Source organism: Rhinatrema bivittatum, chromosome 3, assembly GCF_901001135.1.
Source record: "Rhinatrema bivittatum chromosome 3, aRhiBiv1.1, whole genome shotgun sequence".
In the NCBI taxonomy this organism is placed as follows: Eukaryota; Metazoa; Chordata; class Amphibia; order Gymnophiona; family Rhinatrematidae; genus Rhinatrema; species Rhinatrema bivittatum.
This window is the reverse complement of record NC_042617.1, coordinates 417881278-417900766: the sequence shown is the minus strand read 5'-3', so window position 1 is coordinate 417900766 and position 19489 is coordinate 417881278. Positions and strand designations below refer to the sequence as shown.

Here is a 19489-nt window from a genome sequence, read left to right as displayed (position 1 = left end):
GGCCACAGGGAACAAATTTAAATATTATGGACTGTGAAGTTGTGAACTGAGTTATGAGGCACAGTCACCCAGTATATATGGTATAAAACAAATAAACTGCTATGCTTTCTACTTGCTACACCTTAGTAGCCTCTTTAGTTAGGAAGTATATAAACATGTTAACATTTCACTTGGTCTTCACTTCTTTTTTAACTCCAGTAGGCTGAGTTATAAGTTTGGATGCACAACATTAAGTTAAGTTTTGGAAAAGTTGCACACAACAAAATTTTTGTGCACATAGCATGTCGGAAATTAGAGGGAACATTGCTGTAGAGGTCAGCTCTTTTGGCCGCATTGTTTAACATTTACTTGGCCTCTATTTGTCAACTATTGGAAGTCATTGAGAAGGGTTCAGGATTTATGCTGATGATATTCAGCTTTATTTGCCAGTAGGGAATTATTGGGCTGTAACAAATGAAAAAAGTTCCAACTGTATGACTGCAATTAAATCCTAGCCGACAAATAAAAGGCTCACATTTATTTTATCCAAGATGAAATCTGCCTTGGACATAGGGACCCTATTTTAAATCCTATAATTGTTGATGACAATGATGTGACATTGGTCTCACAAAGGAGAAATCTTGATATTGTAATTGACCAGAATCTTTCATTTGTCTCAAAGAAAAATCATAATTAGAGTTGGATTTTTTTAAACTACGATTATTGCGCACCCTGAAGCAGTTATTATAACTGCTTGATTTCCAAACAGTAGTACAGGTATCAATAATACTTCTTTTTGACTACTGCAATGCTCTATATTTAGGTCTGTTAAAATAATCCAAGGGAACAAAATCCAGTCAGTAGGAAAAAAATCTTTTTTTTTTTTTTATAAATTTTCACAATCTTAGCAAGTCTCACAACAGTATTATCAAGTAGATTACTTATACAGCCAAACCCTAATGTGCCCTAAGTCATTTATTAGCTGTAGTGGTGATGACAAAATATTGTCATTACCACAGTGTATGTGATGTCAGATATATTTAATAAAATAATTTGTGTATTAGAGGTATGGGTGTTTTGTGAATGTTTGACTGTGTGAGTACAGTGCTTTTCAAACATTTTGACAGGTGGCCACACCCACTTACAGTTTAAGCCCCACTCCTGACCCTCTTAGCCTATCCACGATCTCTTCTGGGTTAAGCATCGCCCTGGCCCAGCCCCTTGACATCTGTCATAGCCCCACCCCTTATGTCATCATCACTTCTGGTCGCGCCCCCTCTCTAGCCCTGGTCGATGATGCCCTTGTTTCTCATTCTAAACAAAACATCTGAGCATACTCAGGAATGATGTCATGGTTTGTAATGTCATTCCAATATGGCTGCCTGCACTTGGTTCACAGTGTCAGAATTCAAACACACTTTTTCGGTTATACTGCATAAGCGCGGCTGTGATGTCATTTCCAGACCCTCCAGAACAACCACCATCTTGAAGGCGCGTCATTTCCTGTCTAAAAGCCACTGCCACCATCTTGAAAAATGTATTTCTGGTTCCAGTCTGCGTCATCTACAAGAGCCATACAGGGGCGTGAACGGAAGTGATGTCATCAAAAAGAGTGAGGTGTTCGCAGGGCTATGACTGATATCCAAGTGGACGGGCTTAGTGCAGAGAAAGGGGCAGGGCTTACCGCAGAAGTAAATGCTGACTAGCTGAAAGGGGGTCAGTGGGTGGGGCTTATCCCAGAAGTGCGTGTTGCTGCCTTTCAAAACAGTTTTGCCATTTACCGTATTTTTCGCTCCATAAGATGCACTTTTTTTCCCCGAAAAGTGGGGGGAAAATATCTGTGCATCTTATGGAGCGAATATAAAAAAAAAATTAAAAATATAACAAAACACCTGACCCCCCCCCCCCCCAGACCTTCCAAATTAATTTACTATATCCCCCCACCCTCCTGACCCCCCCCCCCCCCCAAGACCTGCCATAAGTCCCTGGTGGTCCAGCGGGGGTCCAGGAGCAGTCCGGGAGCGATCTTCTGGACTTGGGCCATCGGTTGCCAGCAATTAAAATGGCACCGACGGTCCTTTGCCCTTACTATGTCACTGGGGTCGACCAATGGCAGCGGTAGTCCCTGTGACATAGTAAGAGCAAAGGGCCGTCGGCTGCCAGTAATCAAAATGGCGCCGACGGCCCTTTGCCCTTACTATGTCATGCTCTACCTGCGTTCAAGGACTGCCTTTCACACAAGACTGTTCTCATTCAAACGGACAATACAGTAGCCATGTGGTACATCAACAAACAGGGAGGTACGAGCTCATATCTCCTTTGTTAATAAGCTGCTCAGATTTGGGACTGGGCCCTGACACACTCCATGTTTCTCCGGGCCACTTATCTAGTGGGCATCCACAATGTAGTTGCAGATCGACTCAGTCATCAGTTCCAATTACACGAGTGGTCCCTGGATCCCTCAGTAGCGACTAGGATATTCCAACATTGGAGGCAACCAATAATAGACCTCTTTGCATTGCACCTGAATCACAAAGTGGACAGATTCTGTTCTCTACACAAACAGAAAAACCAGCCAGCCAAGGACGCCTTTGCTCGCCTTTGGAACTCAGGCCTTCTATACGCGTATCCTCCGATACCGCTAATAACCAAAACTCTAGTGAAGCTGCAACAGGACAAAGGGTCCATGATACTCATAGCCCCTTATTGGCCTCGACAGGTATGGTTTTCCACGCTTCTAGACCTCTCGATCAAGGATCCAATTCACCTGGGTGTAGCTCCCACTCTCATAACTCGGGATCAGGGTCGGTTGCGCCATCCCAACCTTCAATCCCTATCCCTGACAGCATGGATGTTGAAAGCTTGAGCTTCCAACCACTCAGTCTTTCAACCAATGTCTCTCAAGTGCTTATAGCTTCACGTAAACCTTCAACACGGAAGAACTATTCTTCGAAATGGGAAAGGTTTACTTTGTGGTGCAGACAAGAGTATTGATCCTTTCTCCTGCCCCACAACTTCCCTACTAGACTATTTATGCCATCTTTCAGACTCTGGTCTCCAGACATCATCTGTAAGAGTACATTTAAGTGCAATCTCAGCTTACCATAACAAGATGGGAGATGCACCAATATCCATACATCCTCTTGTCAGTAGATTTATGAGAGGTTTAATTCACCTTAAACCACCAATTCGGCCACCAGTCACAGAATGGGACATGAATCTGGTCTTAACAAGGGTCATGCGCTCTCCCTTTGAACCCATGAATTCCTGTGATCTTAAATTTCTCACATGGAAGATTATCTTCCTAATAGCCATTACATCGGCTACAAGCACTTGTCACATACACACCCTATACAAAATTCCTACATGACAGAGTGGTTCTCCGGACACATCCAAAATTCCTCCCCAAGGTATTTAGGAATTCCACTTGAACCAAGCCATAGTTTTACCCACATTCTTTCCAAGGCCTCATTCTCACAAAGGAGAAATGGGCCTTACATACCTTGGACTGTAAACATGCGCTAGCATATTACTTAGACTGCACTGCAGTCCATAGAAAATCCACTCAACTCTTTGTATCTTTTGATCCAAATAAACCGGATAAAGCAGTGGGTAAACATACTCTATCTAATTGGCTAGCAGATTGCATACAGTTTTGCTATGAAAAAGCAGGCCTTCCTCTCCAAGGGCGAGTAAAGGCGCATTCAGTAAGAGCAATGTCAACCTCAGTAGCACACTATCGTTCAGTGCCAATTCTTGACTTATGTAAAGCAGCAACATGGAGTTCTCTTCACACCTTTGCAGCTCATTACTGTTTAGACAAAGGACGACAAGATTCAGCCTACGGACAATCTGTCTTAAAGAACTTGTTTCCAGTTTAATCCCAACTCATAAGAACATAAATTGCCATGCTGGGTCAGACCAAGGATCCATCAAGCCCAGCATCCTGTTTCCAACAGAGGCCAAAACCAGGCCACAAGAACCTGGCAATTACCCAAACACTAAGAAGAAACCATGCTACTGATGCAATTAATAGCAGTGGCTATTCCCTAAGTATAATTGATTAATAGTCATTAATGGACTTCTCCTCCAAGAACTTATCCAAACCTTTTTTGAACCCAGCTACACTAACTGCACTAACCACCTCCTCTGGCAACAAATTCCAGAGCTTTATTGTGCGTTGAGTGAAAAAGAATTTTCTCCGATTAGTCTTAAATGTGTTACTTGCTAACTTTATGGAATGCCCCCTAGTCCTCCTATTATTCGAAAGTGTAAATAACCGAGTCACATCTACTCGTTCAAGACCTCTCATGATCTTAAAGACCTCTATCATATCCCCCCTCAGCATCCTTCGACATCCAACCTGCTGTGATCTTCGGCTGCCTCATTTTCAACGACAATACTTCACTGTTGCTTCACTACAGAATGACTCAGCCTCTAGCTTGCTAATCACCCATATGTGGGACTAGCATCCTGCTTGTCCTCGGATAAAGCAAAATTGCTTACCTTGTAATAGGTGTTATCCCAGGACAGCAGGATGTCCTCACGAAACCCACCCGCAACCCCGCGGAGTTGGGTCCGATATGTTTTATTATTTTATTTTTTGCTAAAGCTTATTGCTACAAACGAGACTGAAGAGAGACCCCTGTGGCAGAGAATATCATGGCATGCTGGGCATGCTCAAAGGCCTCATAGGGCCAGTCAAAAGTTTCTAGAAACTTTGACAGAAAGTTTTCCACAATAGGGCTCCATCAATGATGTCACCCATACGTGAGGACTACATCCTGCTGTCCTGGGATAGCACCTATTACAAGGTAAGCAATTTTGCTGTACCCTATAACTACTTGTGGTATATGACTATGAATTAATTTTATTGCTCTTTTATTTATATGAATCTAGAGCTAATAACATTTTGTGAAAATTTATAATAGATTTTTTTTCTTACTTAGGATTTTGTTCCCTTGGGCCATTTTAACATTGTATATGATAGGGGACTGTGTTTTAGTACCTACTATTTTTAGGTCTCCCAGTTGTTGCAACTAAATCAGTGCAGCTTAGATTTGGGCTTTCAATTCATGAACATATTAAATCTGTGTTAGCTGACCTCCATTGGCTCCCTGACCAGTACAGGATTATATATAAGGCTGTTGTATTGGTTCATAAATTGTTTGCCCTTTCCTCTGATACATGAGTTAACACAATGTTAAAATCATGCAAGTCAATTATAGCATTACGCTCTTCAGATTGGACTCTGTTAGAAGTCCCTTCCTCTATGTTGGAAATTTTTCAGCGTGCCTTTTCGGGTGCCTCTTCTTTGGAACAATTTGCCTTATGAAATGAGATCACTACAATGTATTAAAACACTTAAACAGCTAAAAACATTACCCTTTGAACTAGCTTACTCTGATTATTGCTGTGTTTTTGACTATTTTTTTTTAAACTCCGTAATATTTAATGCTTTGTGCTACACAACTTCAAACTGTTTTTAGTTTGGTCAGATTTTATATTATATATGTTGGTTGTAAGCCACTTAGGGCATGTGCACATAAGTGGCATATACCGTATTTTTCGCTCCATAAGACACACTTTTTTTCCCCCAAAAGTGGGGGGAAAATGTATGTGCGTCTTATGGAGCGAATATAAAAAAAAAACAAACAAAAAATCTAACCACCCCCCCCCCCCCCTGACTCCCCCAAGACCTGCCGACTTAATTTACTGCAACCCCCCACCCTCCTGACCCCCCCAAGACCTGCCGACTTAATTTACTGCAACCCCCCACCCTCCTGACCCCCCCAAGACCTGCCAAACGTCCCTGGTGGTCCAGCGGGGGTCCAGGAGCGGTCCGGGAATGATCTCCTGGGCTTCGGCCGTCGGCTGCCAGTAAACAAAATGGCGCCGACGGCCCTTTGCCCTCACTATGTCACTGAGACCGACCAATAGCAGCGGTCGGTCCCAGTGACATAGTGAGGGCAAAGGGCCGTCGGCGCCATTTTGATCACTGGCAGCCGCGGCCCACGCCCAGGAGATCATTTCCGGACCGCTCCTGGACCCCCGCTGGACCACCAGGGACGTTTGGCAGGTCTTGGGGGGGGTCAGGAGGGTGGGGGGTTGCAGTAAATTAAGTCGGCAGGTCTTGGGGGAGTCAGGAGGGTGGGGGGTTGTAGTGAATTAAGTCGGCAGGTCTTGGGGGAGGATCAGGAGGGTGGGGGTTGTTAATTTAAAGGGTTGGGATGGGGGGGGTTTGGGGGGGAGGGGTTCCCAGAGAAAGAAATGTTTTCTGATCTGGGGAGTGGACCGAAATGGCCCTCCCCAGACCCGAAAACAAAATGGGGAGAAAAAAAAAAGCTATGCACTCCCCTAATTTGCTCCATAAGACGCCCAGACGCAGAGCCGGTTTAGCACAATTTTTTTTTTTTATTTTCCCCCTCTGAAGCCTAGGTGCGTCTTATGGTCAGGTGCGTCTTATGGAGCGAAAAATACGGTAAATAAATTAATCTTATTCTTAACTGTCTTTCATCCTAAGGACTACTTAATACCAATCTACCCATTTGTAATCCTTTGTAAAACATATTTGTAATGCAGATTCAATATACTCCCTTTCAACAGAATAAATACTAGCTGATAAATCACCCCAGAGTTTGGGTAAATAGCAAGTTTTGACTTAACAAAACTTACATTTTGCTTTTCTCTAACAACCAATGGCAGTTTATTTCATAGAGCTGTACCATAACTAAATGCACTGTTACAAATTAATGTCAATTTAGCCCTAGTGTAGCACCATGTGCAGTAAGAATGGCCAGAGAATAGACACAGGTTAGGCTCTGACTGAATATTCAGGGACTTTATTAAGGTACAACAGAAAACACACTGTGTATCTTCATAGCTTATAAACAAAAGAAGTAGTACCACAACTTAATCTCTTTTTTGGGTCCTTTCTAAGGTTCCTCCTGTTTTTTCCTGGGCCTGACTAGATATACACCTTCCCAGGGGCTTCCTCCCGGACCTGATCTCTGGATCTGGTACCTTAAGGTATTCTGGGGTTTTCGCTTATATAATCCTTCACACCTGTCTACAGGCCCCTGCCACCATCTTCAAAAATGTATTTCCGGTTCCTGTCTGCATCATCTACAAGGGCCAGACAGGGTGGCGTGAACAGAAGTGAAGTCATCAAAAGGGCAGGGTGTTGGCAAGGCTATAACTGATGTCAAAGGGGGCGGGGATAGTGCAGGGCAGGGCTTACCCCATAAGTAAATGCTGATTGGCTGAGAGGGGGTCAGTGGGTGGGGCTGTTGCAATGACCTTAATGACAAAACACATTTTGAGAACAAATTTGCCAGGTTTTCCAGGTCGCCTCTTAATACACAGTGAAAAACAAAAGTCAGAATCTTAAACTTAATTCTGGCCTCCACTGGCAGCCAATTCAAGTCTTGCAAAATTCAGAAATAAGTTCAAATTTCCCAGCTTCTGCTAAGAAGAAAAATTTAGTATAGTTTTGTATTTTTTTTCTTAACTTTACTATTTTTTGTTTTTTATAGATTACTGGGGGTTTTTTTTAGGTAATTTCATTTAATTAATCGATACTATCTCCTATTTTATTTTATCTCTTGTTTTTATTTTATAAAAGTTTTTATTGTAAACCATTTTGGTCAGCTGTTGTCTGTGAAAAGACAGTATAAAAATGTTTTTAAATAAAAACCGTATGGTGGTATTTTAGAGCAATTGTAACAGCTTCAAGCTAGTATCTGAATTCCCTGATATAGTGAATTGCAGTAATCAATTCTAATAGTGATATTAGTATGAATTACAATAGCCAAGATGACAAATGGTGGCACAATTGTAATAATCTTAAGCCATAAAAATAAATGCTAACTATGGAACATATTTGAGGCTTAATGAACAGATCTTTATCCAACTTAACTGCTTAACTTGTAAATTCTTCTTGTGGTGTTACCTTCATTCCTAGAATTTCTGATTTTATTGATAATCATAAAAAGCTTAATGTAAATATGTAAGAATTGCATTTTAGCCAGTATACTATTTATATAAATGATTCACCGGTGCCTTTTCTGATTTTTGTTTCACTTTTTATTTTTGCAGAAAACAGGATGCCCTTATTCAAGTGGTAAACAAATTTGGAGGCTTTTTATTTTCAGACAGTGTGTGTGAAACTACTACCCATGTAGTTGCTGGAAACCCACGGCGCACTTTGAATGTAATGCTAGGAATAGCTAGAGGCTGCTGGATTGTTTCCGCTGATTGGGTAAGACTATGAAGTTATATACAATATATTAGAAACATTGTTAAGAAATTAAAGTTAAATATCTTGTGTTGTAGCTTAACAGTTCAATTTTAATTTCACTACTCCAAAGCACATTATTCCAAAATGATTCAGGCTTATTAAGGTATTGTTTTATATACTTTAGATATGTAAAATCACAGGCAGCGCACACAAGGCGGGGTAGACGTAGGCCATAATCATGCGGCAACGCATCATCCGTCTTTCTCAGTTCCCTCCCACTCCGTCCAATTAATGAGGGAACTTCCCTACCCCCTATCCTAACCACTTTTCCCCTATCCTACATTTAGTCTTAAATGTGCTACTTGCTAATTTCATGGAATGTCCCCTGGTCCTTCTGTTATCTGAAAGTGTAAATAACTGATTCACATCTACTCGTTCAAGACCTCTCATGATCTTAAAGACCTCTATCATATCTCCCCTCAGCCATCTTTTCTCCAAGCTAAACAGCCCCAACTTCTTCAGCCTTTCCTCATAGGGGAGCTGTTCCATTCCATTTATCATTTTGGTTTCTCTTCTCTGTACTTTCTCCATCGCAACTATATCTTTTTTGAGATGAGGTGACCAGAATTGTACACAGTATTCAAGGTGCAGCCTCCACAGAGGCATTATGATATTTTCCGTTTTATTAACCATTCCCTTCCTAATAATTCCTAACATTCTGTTTGCTTTTTTGACTGCTGCAGCACACTGAGCCGGCGATTTCAAATTATTATCCACTATGATGCCTAGATCTTTTTCCTGGGTGGTAGCTCCTCATATGGAACCTAACATCATGTAACTACAGCAAGGGTTATTTTTCCCTATGTGCAATACCCTGCACTTGTCCACATTAAATTTCATCTGCCATTTGGATGCCCAATCTTCCAGTCTTGCAAGGTGCTCCTGTAATGTATCACAATCCTCTTGTGATTTAACTACTCTGAATAATTTTGTTTCATCCGCAAATTTGATAACCTCACTCGTCATATTCCTTTCCAGATCATTTATAAATATATTGAAAACACCAGTCCAAGTTCAGATCCCTGAGACATTCCACTGTTTACTCTTTTCCACTGAGAAAATTGACCATTTAATCCTACTCTCTGTTTCCTGTCTTTCAACCAGTTTGTAATCCATAAAAGGACATCGCCTCCTATTTCATGACTTTTTAGTTTTCTTAGAAGCCTCTCATGAGGGACTTTGTCAAACGCCTTCTGAAAATCCAAATACACTACATCTACTGGTTCATCTTTATCCACGTTTATTAACCCCTTCAAAAAAATGAAGCAGATTTGTGAGGCAATACTTTCCATGAGTAAATCCATGTTGACTGTGTTCCATTAAACCATGTCTTTCTATATGCTCTACGATTTTGATCTTTAGAATAATTTCCACTATTTTTCCTGGCACTGAAGTCAGGCTCACTGGTCTATAGTTTCCCGGATCGCCCCTGGAGCCCTTTTTAAATATTGGGGTTACATTGGCAACTCTCCAGTCTTCAGGTACAATAGATGATTTTAATGATAGGTTAAAAATTTTAACTAATAGATCAGAAATTTCATTTTTTATTTCCTTCAGTACCCTAGGATGCATACCCATCCAGTCCAGGTGATTTGCTACTCTTTAGTTTGTCAATCTGACCTACTACATCTTCCAGGTTCACAGTGATTTGGTTCAGTTCGTCTGACTCATCACCCTTGAAAACCATCTCCGGAACTGGTATCTCCCCAACATCCTCATTAGTAAACACAGAAGCAAAGAATTCATTTAGTCTTTCTGCATTGGCCTTATCTTCCCTAAGAGCCCCTTTAACCCCTCCGTCATCTAACGGTCCAACTGACTCGCAGGTTTCTTGCTTCATATATAATTTTAAAAGTTTTTATTATGAGTTTTTGCCTCTACGGCCAACTTCAGTTCAAATTCTCTCTTCACCTGTCTTATGAATGAATGTTTTACATTTAACTTGACAATGCTTATGCTTTATCCTATTTTCTTCAGATGGATCCTTTTTCCAATTTTTGAAGGATGTTTTTTGGCTAAAATAGCCTCTTTTACCTCACCTTTTAACCATGCTGGTAATCGTTTTGCCTTCCTTCCACCTTTCTTAACGTATGAAATACACCTGGACTGTATTTGTAAACAATGTCCATGCCTGTTCAACACTTTTAACCTTTGCAGCTGCACCTTTCAGGTTTTTTCTATTTTCCTCATTTTATCAAATTTTCCGTTTTGAAAATTTAGTGTTAGAGCTGTAGATTTATTTATTGTTCCCCTTTTAGTTATTAGTTTATATTTGATCTTGTTATGGTCACTATTGCCAAGTGGCCCCACCACTGTTATCTCTGTCACCAAATCCTGCGTTCCACTAAGAATTAAATCTAAAATAGCTCTCTCTCTTGTTGGTTCTTTATGGTTGAATAATATTTCACCTGCCTTGTTTATGTAACACTTTAAAAAACTAAATCAGGAAAAGTATTATATAAATGAAATTTACTCTAAAACAAAAGGCCAAAAACTATTATATATATGTATATAATTTAGTCCTTATTTGGTGGCTACTTGGCTTTTAGCTTGTCTCTTGTATTCATTAAATGAAACATCTCTTGTCACTATCTCTCAATAGTTTGCAAGAATTGATGGGATCCCTTTGCCCTGATACTGTTTATTCATTGTTGTAGCGTCCTGGTGAAATCACTTGCCATGCTCACTGTTCTCTGCTTCACAGTTTGGTGGAAAAAAAGTCTAGATGAGTGCAAAATTGTATCTTTAGTGACATGTTGCAGCCAAGACTTTTGTATTCCTTGAGGAGGTTTTACACCAACTCCTTGCAGTTGTCTGCCTTATTGGTTCCGAGAAAATTTGTTATCAATAACTGGAAGGCTTTCCTCATCATCTTTGCCTTGCTACGCAACGCATAGTTAAATGCATAATCTTGAAAAAGATGTAAACTGAGTTATGATTCCACCATCTGTGACTTCTAGGAATAACATAATCCAATTCATATCATGTATGATACAGTATAAGCTTCAGATTGCATCATTCATTGTTGTGCTCAAAAAGCAAGTACTGTTCAAACCATTCATAGATTTATTCATAGATTCAGTCAAAGATGTATAAGTCATATCTGGTTTAATTTAAGATCCTTATCCTCCACAATTTTCCCCAAGTCAAATGTTGTATATACTGATCCAGTAAGCATATCTTGAAAACTAAAGCCAATCAACAATCTTAAGCATCATTTTCATTCTCAGTTACCCAGATTTATTAAAGTTTTACTACATTCGTTTCAGAAGCATTTTGGCGATAGACAAGTGTAATATATATTATGACATTAAAAAGTACACTTGAAATGTTCTAATGATGCTTTCCACCTATCGGAAGAGATTTGCAGCCCTTGCTCTTCCAATGGGCTTAATACATATGTCCAAGGCAACTTGGCCAAAGCAGATTAAAGGAAATATTTTTTTAAGCTTGATTACCAAGGAGTGGAAAGCCTTGCGCTGGTGTACGGGAAGGCCCTGGAATGTCTCATTTTCTCTCCCCATATCACAAAATCCTTCCTGTATACCAGGCCTAAAATCCACTTTTTGCTGGTTGGAGGGAAAGGGGTATACATTTTCTGCAACTTTTGGTAGATGCAAACTCTGGTCTCTTTGTAAGTTTCTCCCATCTACAAGAAAGCTTTCATATCCCAAGTTCACATTTTTATGGCTGTCTGCAAGTCTGACATTATTTTCATTCACTGGGGCTGACAGAGATCAGATCAAAGCAGAGCTTAAATGGCAATGAAGTAGATCATGTAGCAGGGGGTAAAATAACTATATCAGGCTGGTACAAGCTCTGCAAATCCCGTTCACAAGGGTTGGGACTTCACAATTTAGCAGATTATTGGCAGAAGGAACTAGAATGTATGATATCTGAAGTCGTCCTGGGATCAGTTTTTGAAGATCTGAGTAGATTGCCAGTTGAGGTAACTTTGAAAGAAATGCAATTCAAAATCATACATCACTGTCATATAGATAGAATACACCTGTGTAAAATGGGTATGGTGGACTCTGAGGAGTGTCATAGGTATCATGTAAAATTGCGTTCTCACACCTTTTTGTAACTTGCTGTCAGATTTTTTTATTTTTGGAAGGAGGTCATTTTGGATGTTCAAAAGTGCTCTGTAACCATGCTCTTCCGAGGCAATGTGCTGCTGTTAGGGTTTGAGCATTTTTCGTTCAGCCATACCTTCTATCACAAAAAGCCGTTACTTTTTTGTCAGTTGCTCTACTGATGGCTCATAAATGCATTTTGGCGGAATGGATTACAGGGAGTTCCCCTTCCATAAGTCATTGGAAGGAATATATGACCTCTTTCATGCAGATGGGAGAGATATGATGTCTGTCTATTACATCGGAGGGTCCCACAAGAATATCTCTCCATCTGGTGCATTTTTCATGACACTTTGACACCGCAGACCCAACTCAGACTGAAAGAATTAGGATACTCAGTGAGGTGGTGGGAGACAGGTCCTCACCAGGAACTGTAACCCAATCATAAGTATACGGGAGGAGGGGAAGGGGATATGTGTGTGTGTGTGTGATTGTAGGATGGTTGAGTTTGTTTTTCTGGGGGGACAAATAGGTAATTGTTACGATTGCAAGTATAATAAAAACAGGCATGGGGATGATGGCATGTGATTTTGTTTGATTATTTGGGCGCTACTACACTTATTCTTATTGGCTGATTCGGTTTGCTTGAATGTTGAAATTTTTTGTTATTCTATGGTTTGTAACATCACCTCAATGCCTCAATAAAAATGATTTTGGAAAATAAATAAGTTCGCTTGATTCATCTAAAAAAACCAAAACCAACAAAGCAGAGAAGCTTGACGAAAATGACTAAATATAATTCTAATAGCCCACAATTTAAGAGGAGACAAGAAGAAACAGAAATTTGCAAAGAGAAGCTTCTCAGCACTAGGTTGTTACTCAGAAAATAAAGATTACCTGACAGAGACAAATCTTCATATAGTGCTGTAGTTCCCCATACAGCAATCAAGATGTGGAGCTAACTGCAACCAACTTGGATTTAGTCTGAATAAATTGCTTTAGATATTCTGGTTCCCAAAAGATATCTCAGTCCATGAAACTTAAGCATTTATAAGAGAACCATCTGAAAGAGCATGAGACCTCATTGATAGAAACAATGTTTCCCTTGTGTAGGCTTGGAGATATCTGGAAATAGCTACTTCAAAACCCCAACATAAGTCCCCTCTATAATGGAACAGAGTCTCGAGTAGAAAATTTCTATCTATTTATAAGACAACACCAAAACTGTTGCAGAAATATACTTCTTTAGAAGTTTGTAACAACTGAGGAACATCTAAATTGTCCAGATTTAACTGCATAGCTGGTTGTACTTTTTCTACATTTTCCAAAATCATCTGAGACAAATAATAAATGTTAGCAGTCAGAGGCAGTGCTTCAACAGAATAATTTAAACCATCTGTCAAATACTTCAGGAACACTTCTCTTGCAGAGATCATGGCATTTCTAGGAAAATTTGAAATTCTAAAATTGTATATAACCTTTTGTCTGTGCATGAAATAGTTTTACATTTAGAAATGCATTTGAAAATTACCTTCATACTTCACCTCATTCGAATAATTTAAAATTAAATGTAATAACCTTCACTCTCTTCCTCTCCCACCTTCCCCTATGCTCGATCTCTCTGTAAATTCTTGTTCTCTCTCTCCCCTGTCTATGGTCTCTCCTTCCCCTTCCACACTTTTGCTCCCCCATGACACCTTTTTCCTCTCCTCCTTCCCCTTCCTCTCCATTCCTGTGCTTTCTCTTATTCCTTCCTTTTCTCTCCCCCTCCCACCGTAGGCTTGATCCCTCCTCACTCCCAGCTCCATCTCTTCAGCTTCCATCATATCTGTGTGCAGCAGCCGTTGCCTTCACTTCCTTCCTGATCTAATGCCTCCAACCTAAGGCAAAGGCAACTTATCTTTCTTCCTGGCCCTGAAGTCTAATGATGCAGTAGCTGATCATTCTTACTGGCCTGATGTTACTGCTTTTCCCTTCTGGCATGGTGTAGTGATGTAGCCTTTGACCTCACAATCATCTGCCTTCCCAGGTTGCCATATTCTGCACAGGAGGGGAATTCTACTCACAATTCCCCCAGGAGTATATCATGTATGCTCTATTTTAAGGGGACAGTTAAATTATTACATATGATCTTTTACTGGTCAAAAAATTCTTAATTCTTTGGGTTCTGTGTGCTTTAAAGACCTCCTCAAGCATTAAATGATGGGGCATTATTTATCAGTCTGCTACAGTATGCTTTATTTCTGTGCATTAACATGATTATAGAAACATAGAATAAGATGGCAGATAAAGACAGCAAGGCTTGTGTAATCTGTCCATTTTCTCTTTTTTCTCCCAGTATCACAAATTGTGCTTGCTCTCTGGCTTTATCATACCGATACCCATACCAGTTGTATCTGTGAATAAAGATTTCCTTATGTTGCTCCTGAGTCTACTTCTTTTCAGCCATATATCAAGACCTCTTGCTATGGAATTTTTTACATTGAAAAATGTTTGACTCTTGTGCCTTATTTATATCTTTGAGGTGTTTGAATGTCTGTCATAAATCCCTTTCTCTCATCTTTTCTAATCTTTATATCTGGCCCCGTATAATTTATAGTGCAGATTCTGCATATTTTTGTAGATTTCCTCTGGTCTTCTGTTTTCTATCTATATTCATTTGGAGATATGGCTCCAGAATTGGACAGACAAATACTCCAGATAAGGTTTCACCAATGATTTGTAAAGAGGCAATATCTTGTATTTCTTATATTTAGACATTTAGATATTTCCCAATGCACTAATGCATTTCTATTGTGTTGCCATTGGATAGTTGCACTGTTTTGCAACCTTGAGACTGAAAACCATCAGATTTCTGTCCTTTTTGCATATAAGTACCTCATTCCCATCAAATATTACTGTCTTGGATTTTTGTACCCCAAATGAATGACTGGAATTTTTTGTGTTAAATCATAGTTGATAAATTCTTAACCATTCCTCAGTTTTTACAATTTAATGTTTATTAAAGTTTTTAATGGTTACAACATCGAATGAAAACTCATGATACAGTGCAAAAGAATAAAGTCAATACCTAGACACATACCGTGTTCTTGTCTGTACATCATATAGTGTAATCCGATTTTCCCCCCTCCCTCCCACTACCCATATAGTGGAGCCGTATTTATCTGCAAAAACCTAAAATTGGTACCAAATACAGTCTATTACCGTAAATACAAGCACATGAGATCAAAAGAAACAATAATAAAAACAAGTTTGAGAGAGCGCGTACATATCTAGTTGCGGGCAGAAGCATTGGCTAAAAGTAGAGCAACATCACTGACTCAGCAGGTAGTCGGAAAAGGGTTTCCAGGACTTTCTGAAGGGAGCTTCTAAGCGATGTTTCATCGCGGTTAGTGCTGCTAAAGTATAATATGATTGTAGTTTAGCTAATATGGCCTGTAAAGTAGGGATTTGAGTCGTCTTCCAGTGACAGGCCAACAAAGATCTGGCCGCTATAAATACATGAACACAAAATCTGTGATACTTAGATTCTAGGCTATCTGGGAAGACATGCAGGAGAGCCATCTCTGCCGACGCCCTTATCGGCTGTGATAGAATCTGTCCAAGCCACTCAAAGAGGGATTGCCAAAAAGGCGTAATCACAGGACAGTCCCACCAAATATGTATATAGGAGCCACTTGCCCCACAAGCTCTCCAACATAAGTCAGATAGAATCGGGTAACACCTATATAATTTAACTGGGGTAAGGTACCACCTATAAATCATCTTTAAACAGTTCTCTTCTACTGTGGCTGAGATCGAGCTAGAGCGTGCCTTCAGAAAAACCTGTCGCCACGTGTCTCCTCCCAGGGATCTGCCCAAATCTGATTCCCACTGAGCTTGGAATCCACAGGGGTGTGATGGGTTTGGTATAAGTAACTGATAGTTTGGAAACTACACCTTTTATGACATCACAATGCTGAATGTATGACTCCATCAAGGACTGGCCCGGCCTCAAATATGAGGATCTCTGGAGGAGGTGATTAAAGTGTGCCACCTGCGCATAAGCCAAAAAATCTCTGTGGTCTAGGTGAAAAGTGGCAAAAGATTTGTCTCTAGGCATAACAGTTCCCTGGAACAACATTTGTCCAATGGAATGCAGGCCCTGAGACCTCCAAGCCGCTAGCCTTGCTGATTCATAACCTGTAGGGAATTGGATATTATTCTGAAGGGAGGATTGATAATAATATAAGTATCTCCTGACCAATCTTTGCCTGCAAGCAGCCCGCAAGCGTAGTGTGACTCTCAGGGACTCCGGCATTTTACCCACTGGACGCCATGTGTTACGGCGTTGCCACATCATAGCTGCTAATTCCATGGGTCCTACAATGGCTTGTTCTATGTGAACCCATTGCTTCGGCGATAGGCGCCGATAAATGTCTATACAGGCCCATAGTTGGGATGCGCTATAGTACCAAGCAAGGTTAGGAACTGCCAGGCCTCCTCTAGCTTTAGGTAAGTACATCACATGTCTAGCCACCCTCGGAGGCCACCTCCTCCAGATGACATCAAAGATTTTCTTTCACCAGGATCGGAGAATGGCCGCAGAAAGATATATGGGTAGCGAAGAGAACAAATACAGGAGTTTAGGCAAGATGGACACTTTTACGATGGCTATTCTGCCTAACCAGGAATAGACGTCCTTATTCCACCTACTCATATCTGTGACTATCTTGGATATGAGTGGTCTATAATTAATGTCATGTAGATCAGGTAAATGTGATGAAATATGCACACCTAGATATTTGATAGAGGATTTTGCCCATTTAAAGGGAAGTTGTTGGCTAATAACTTGCCGGTCCTGAGCTGGTAAGTTAATATTTAGTAGCTCAGATTTTTTCAGGTTGACTTTGAGACCGGAAACCCTGCCAGAATTTTGCGGCTCCCGCATGACTCCCCTTAATGATTGTTGGGGGTCCGTCAACATAAGAAGGACTTCGTCAGCGAATAATGATAACTTATATTGAGTGGCCCCCAATGTGACACCTTTGATATCAGAGGCATGTCTTATTTTTGTGGTCAGGGGCTCCAGGTAAAGGGCAAAAAGTAGGGGAGATAGTGGGCATCCCTGCCTAGTTCCCCGCCCAATGTGGAACGCCGATCCATACCCATTATTCACCTTAACCCTGGCCTGAGGGTGATCGTATAGTTTCTGTATCCACTTAATAAAGAAGGACCCAAATGCCATCTTACACAAGGTGTGAAAAAGAAATGGCCAGTGGACCAGGTCGAATGTTTTCTCAGCATCAATTGAAAGCAATACTGCCGGTTCCTTCTCCTCTCACACCCACCACACCAAATCCAGCACTTTACGAATGTTGTGTGCCGCCATGCACTGCGGCACAAACCCCACTTGATCAGAATGTATTAAGCCAGGGAGTCTCAGGGCAAGAAGTCTCGCTAGGATCTTGAGATCAACATTAATTAGATAGGGCGGTAAGAACTACATTGTGTTGGGTCCCGCCCAGGCTTGGCAAGTACTGTTATGCCTGCGACATTGGCCTGAGAGCTAATAGAACCATCTCCACAAAGGTTATTAAAATACTGCGCTAATGGTTCGGAAAGTGTTTGGGCAAATTTTTTATAATAGGCCCCTGATAGACCATCGAGGCCTGGAGATTTACCCATCTTCAAAGATTTAATTACCGCATTTACCTCCCCAGCAGTAATCGAGGAATCTAAAGAAAGACATTGCTCTGGGGTAAGGGTAGCCAGTGAAACTGACTGCAGGTACTCCGCAATCTGATGGCCGTGGATTGATTCCTCTTTACTGTAAAGTGTCTCATAAAAATGGGAAAACGCAGCACGAATGCCTGAGGAATCCGTAAGTATATCTCCACTAGGCCCTTTAATCTTGGCGATGTTGTTTTGGGATATACGAGCCTTCAACTGTCTAGCCAGGAAGCACCCTGCTTTGTTCCCTCCCTCACAGTATACTTGCTTAGTGAGGTCTAGGGAGTGCAGTAAGTGACTATTATCTAGTTGATGGAGTTCAGATTTTAAGGCCAACAGCTTAGTATAGCAGTGGTGGGACCCATTCTGCATATGTTCCTTAGTTACTTTGTTGATCTGGGTCATTAGGGCAGATCTAGCTTGCGTTTGTTTACGTTTACATTCTGTAGCTCTGGAAATAAATAACCCCCTCACCACTGCTTTGGAGCAATTCCACAGAGTGCTGGGGGAAATGCCAGGGTCTGCGTTCAAAAGAAAATATTCTTGTATCTGTGCCTCCAGAGTTTGAACAAACTTGTCATCCCGCACGAGGGATTCATTTAATTTCCAAAATCAATCTCCCACATCCCTGACTCCCAACTCTACCTCCATGAGTACTGGAGCATGATCTGACCACGTAATGGCTTTGATGTCTGCTTTGCGGACTTGGGGGCATAATAGTTTATCTACCAAAAGGCAGTCAATCCATGAATAGCTGTCGTGAGGTGCAGAGTAGAATGTGTATGTTCGAGAGTGAGGATGTCTATGCCGCCAGATATCAACCAACTGCCAGTCCTCCATTAAACTTTTCAATTTACGACGATTGGACGAGTTGACAGGGGCCCGGCCAGTAGAATTATCCAGGGATTGACATAGGATAATGTTAAAGTCACCTCCTACAATAAGAGCCCCCTCAGCATGCTTTAGTAATAGGCTATGGAGTTCCTGGAAGAAGACTTCTTGGTCCCGATTGGGTGCATAAATAGATACTAAGGTATATATGGTAGTACCAACCCTTATCTTTACCAGCACATATCTACCAAATGGGTCTACAACTTGCAAAAGAAGATCATAGACCAGCTGGGCAGAAATAAGTATTCCAGTACCTGCGTATTTGTTAGATCCCCCACTGGAAGCCAAAATAGTGTGTGAGAATTCCTGAGACCTTAAAAGATGATTATATTTACGTCTCAAATGCGTTTCCTGGATAAAAGTAATATCAGCTTTAAGCTGCTTTAATTCCCGCTTCAGGAGATATCGCTTCCTATAGGAATTAAGCCCCTTTACATTAAGTGAAATTATAGTAACCATGTTTAGTGAACTTATAAGAAAAACATATGACGGAACCCACCATGTCTGATATTAATCTGAAAACAAAATCTGC

At 40.8% G+C, this 19489-nt stretch overlaps 1 protein-coding gene across 12 annotated transcripts in view; it reads left to right on the top strand.

Annotated features, from left to right (window-relative positions):
• The window catches only part of MCPH1 (microcephalin 1), a 714835-nt gene that overhangs the window by 272370 nt on the left and 422976 nt on the right, over positions 1-19489 (top strand). For all 12 annotated transcript variants that reach the window (XR_003855670.1, XR_003855672.1, XR_003855671.1 and 9 more), the window contains one exon: positions 8077-8239. Coding sequence is in view for 9 of the 12 variants with exons in the window: in XM_029595742.1 (XP_029451602.1) it covers positions 8077-8239 (163 nt within the window). In the remaining 3 variants the exon portion in view is untranslated. The remainder of the gene's footprint in view (positions 1-8076; positions 8240-19489) is intronic.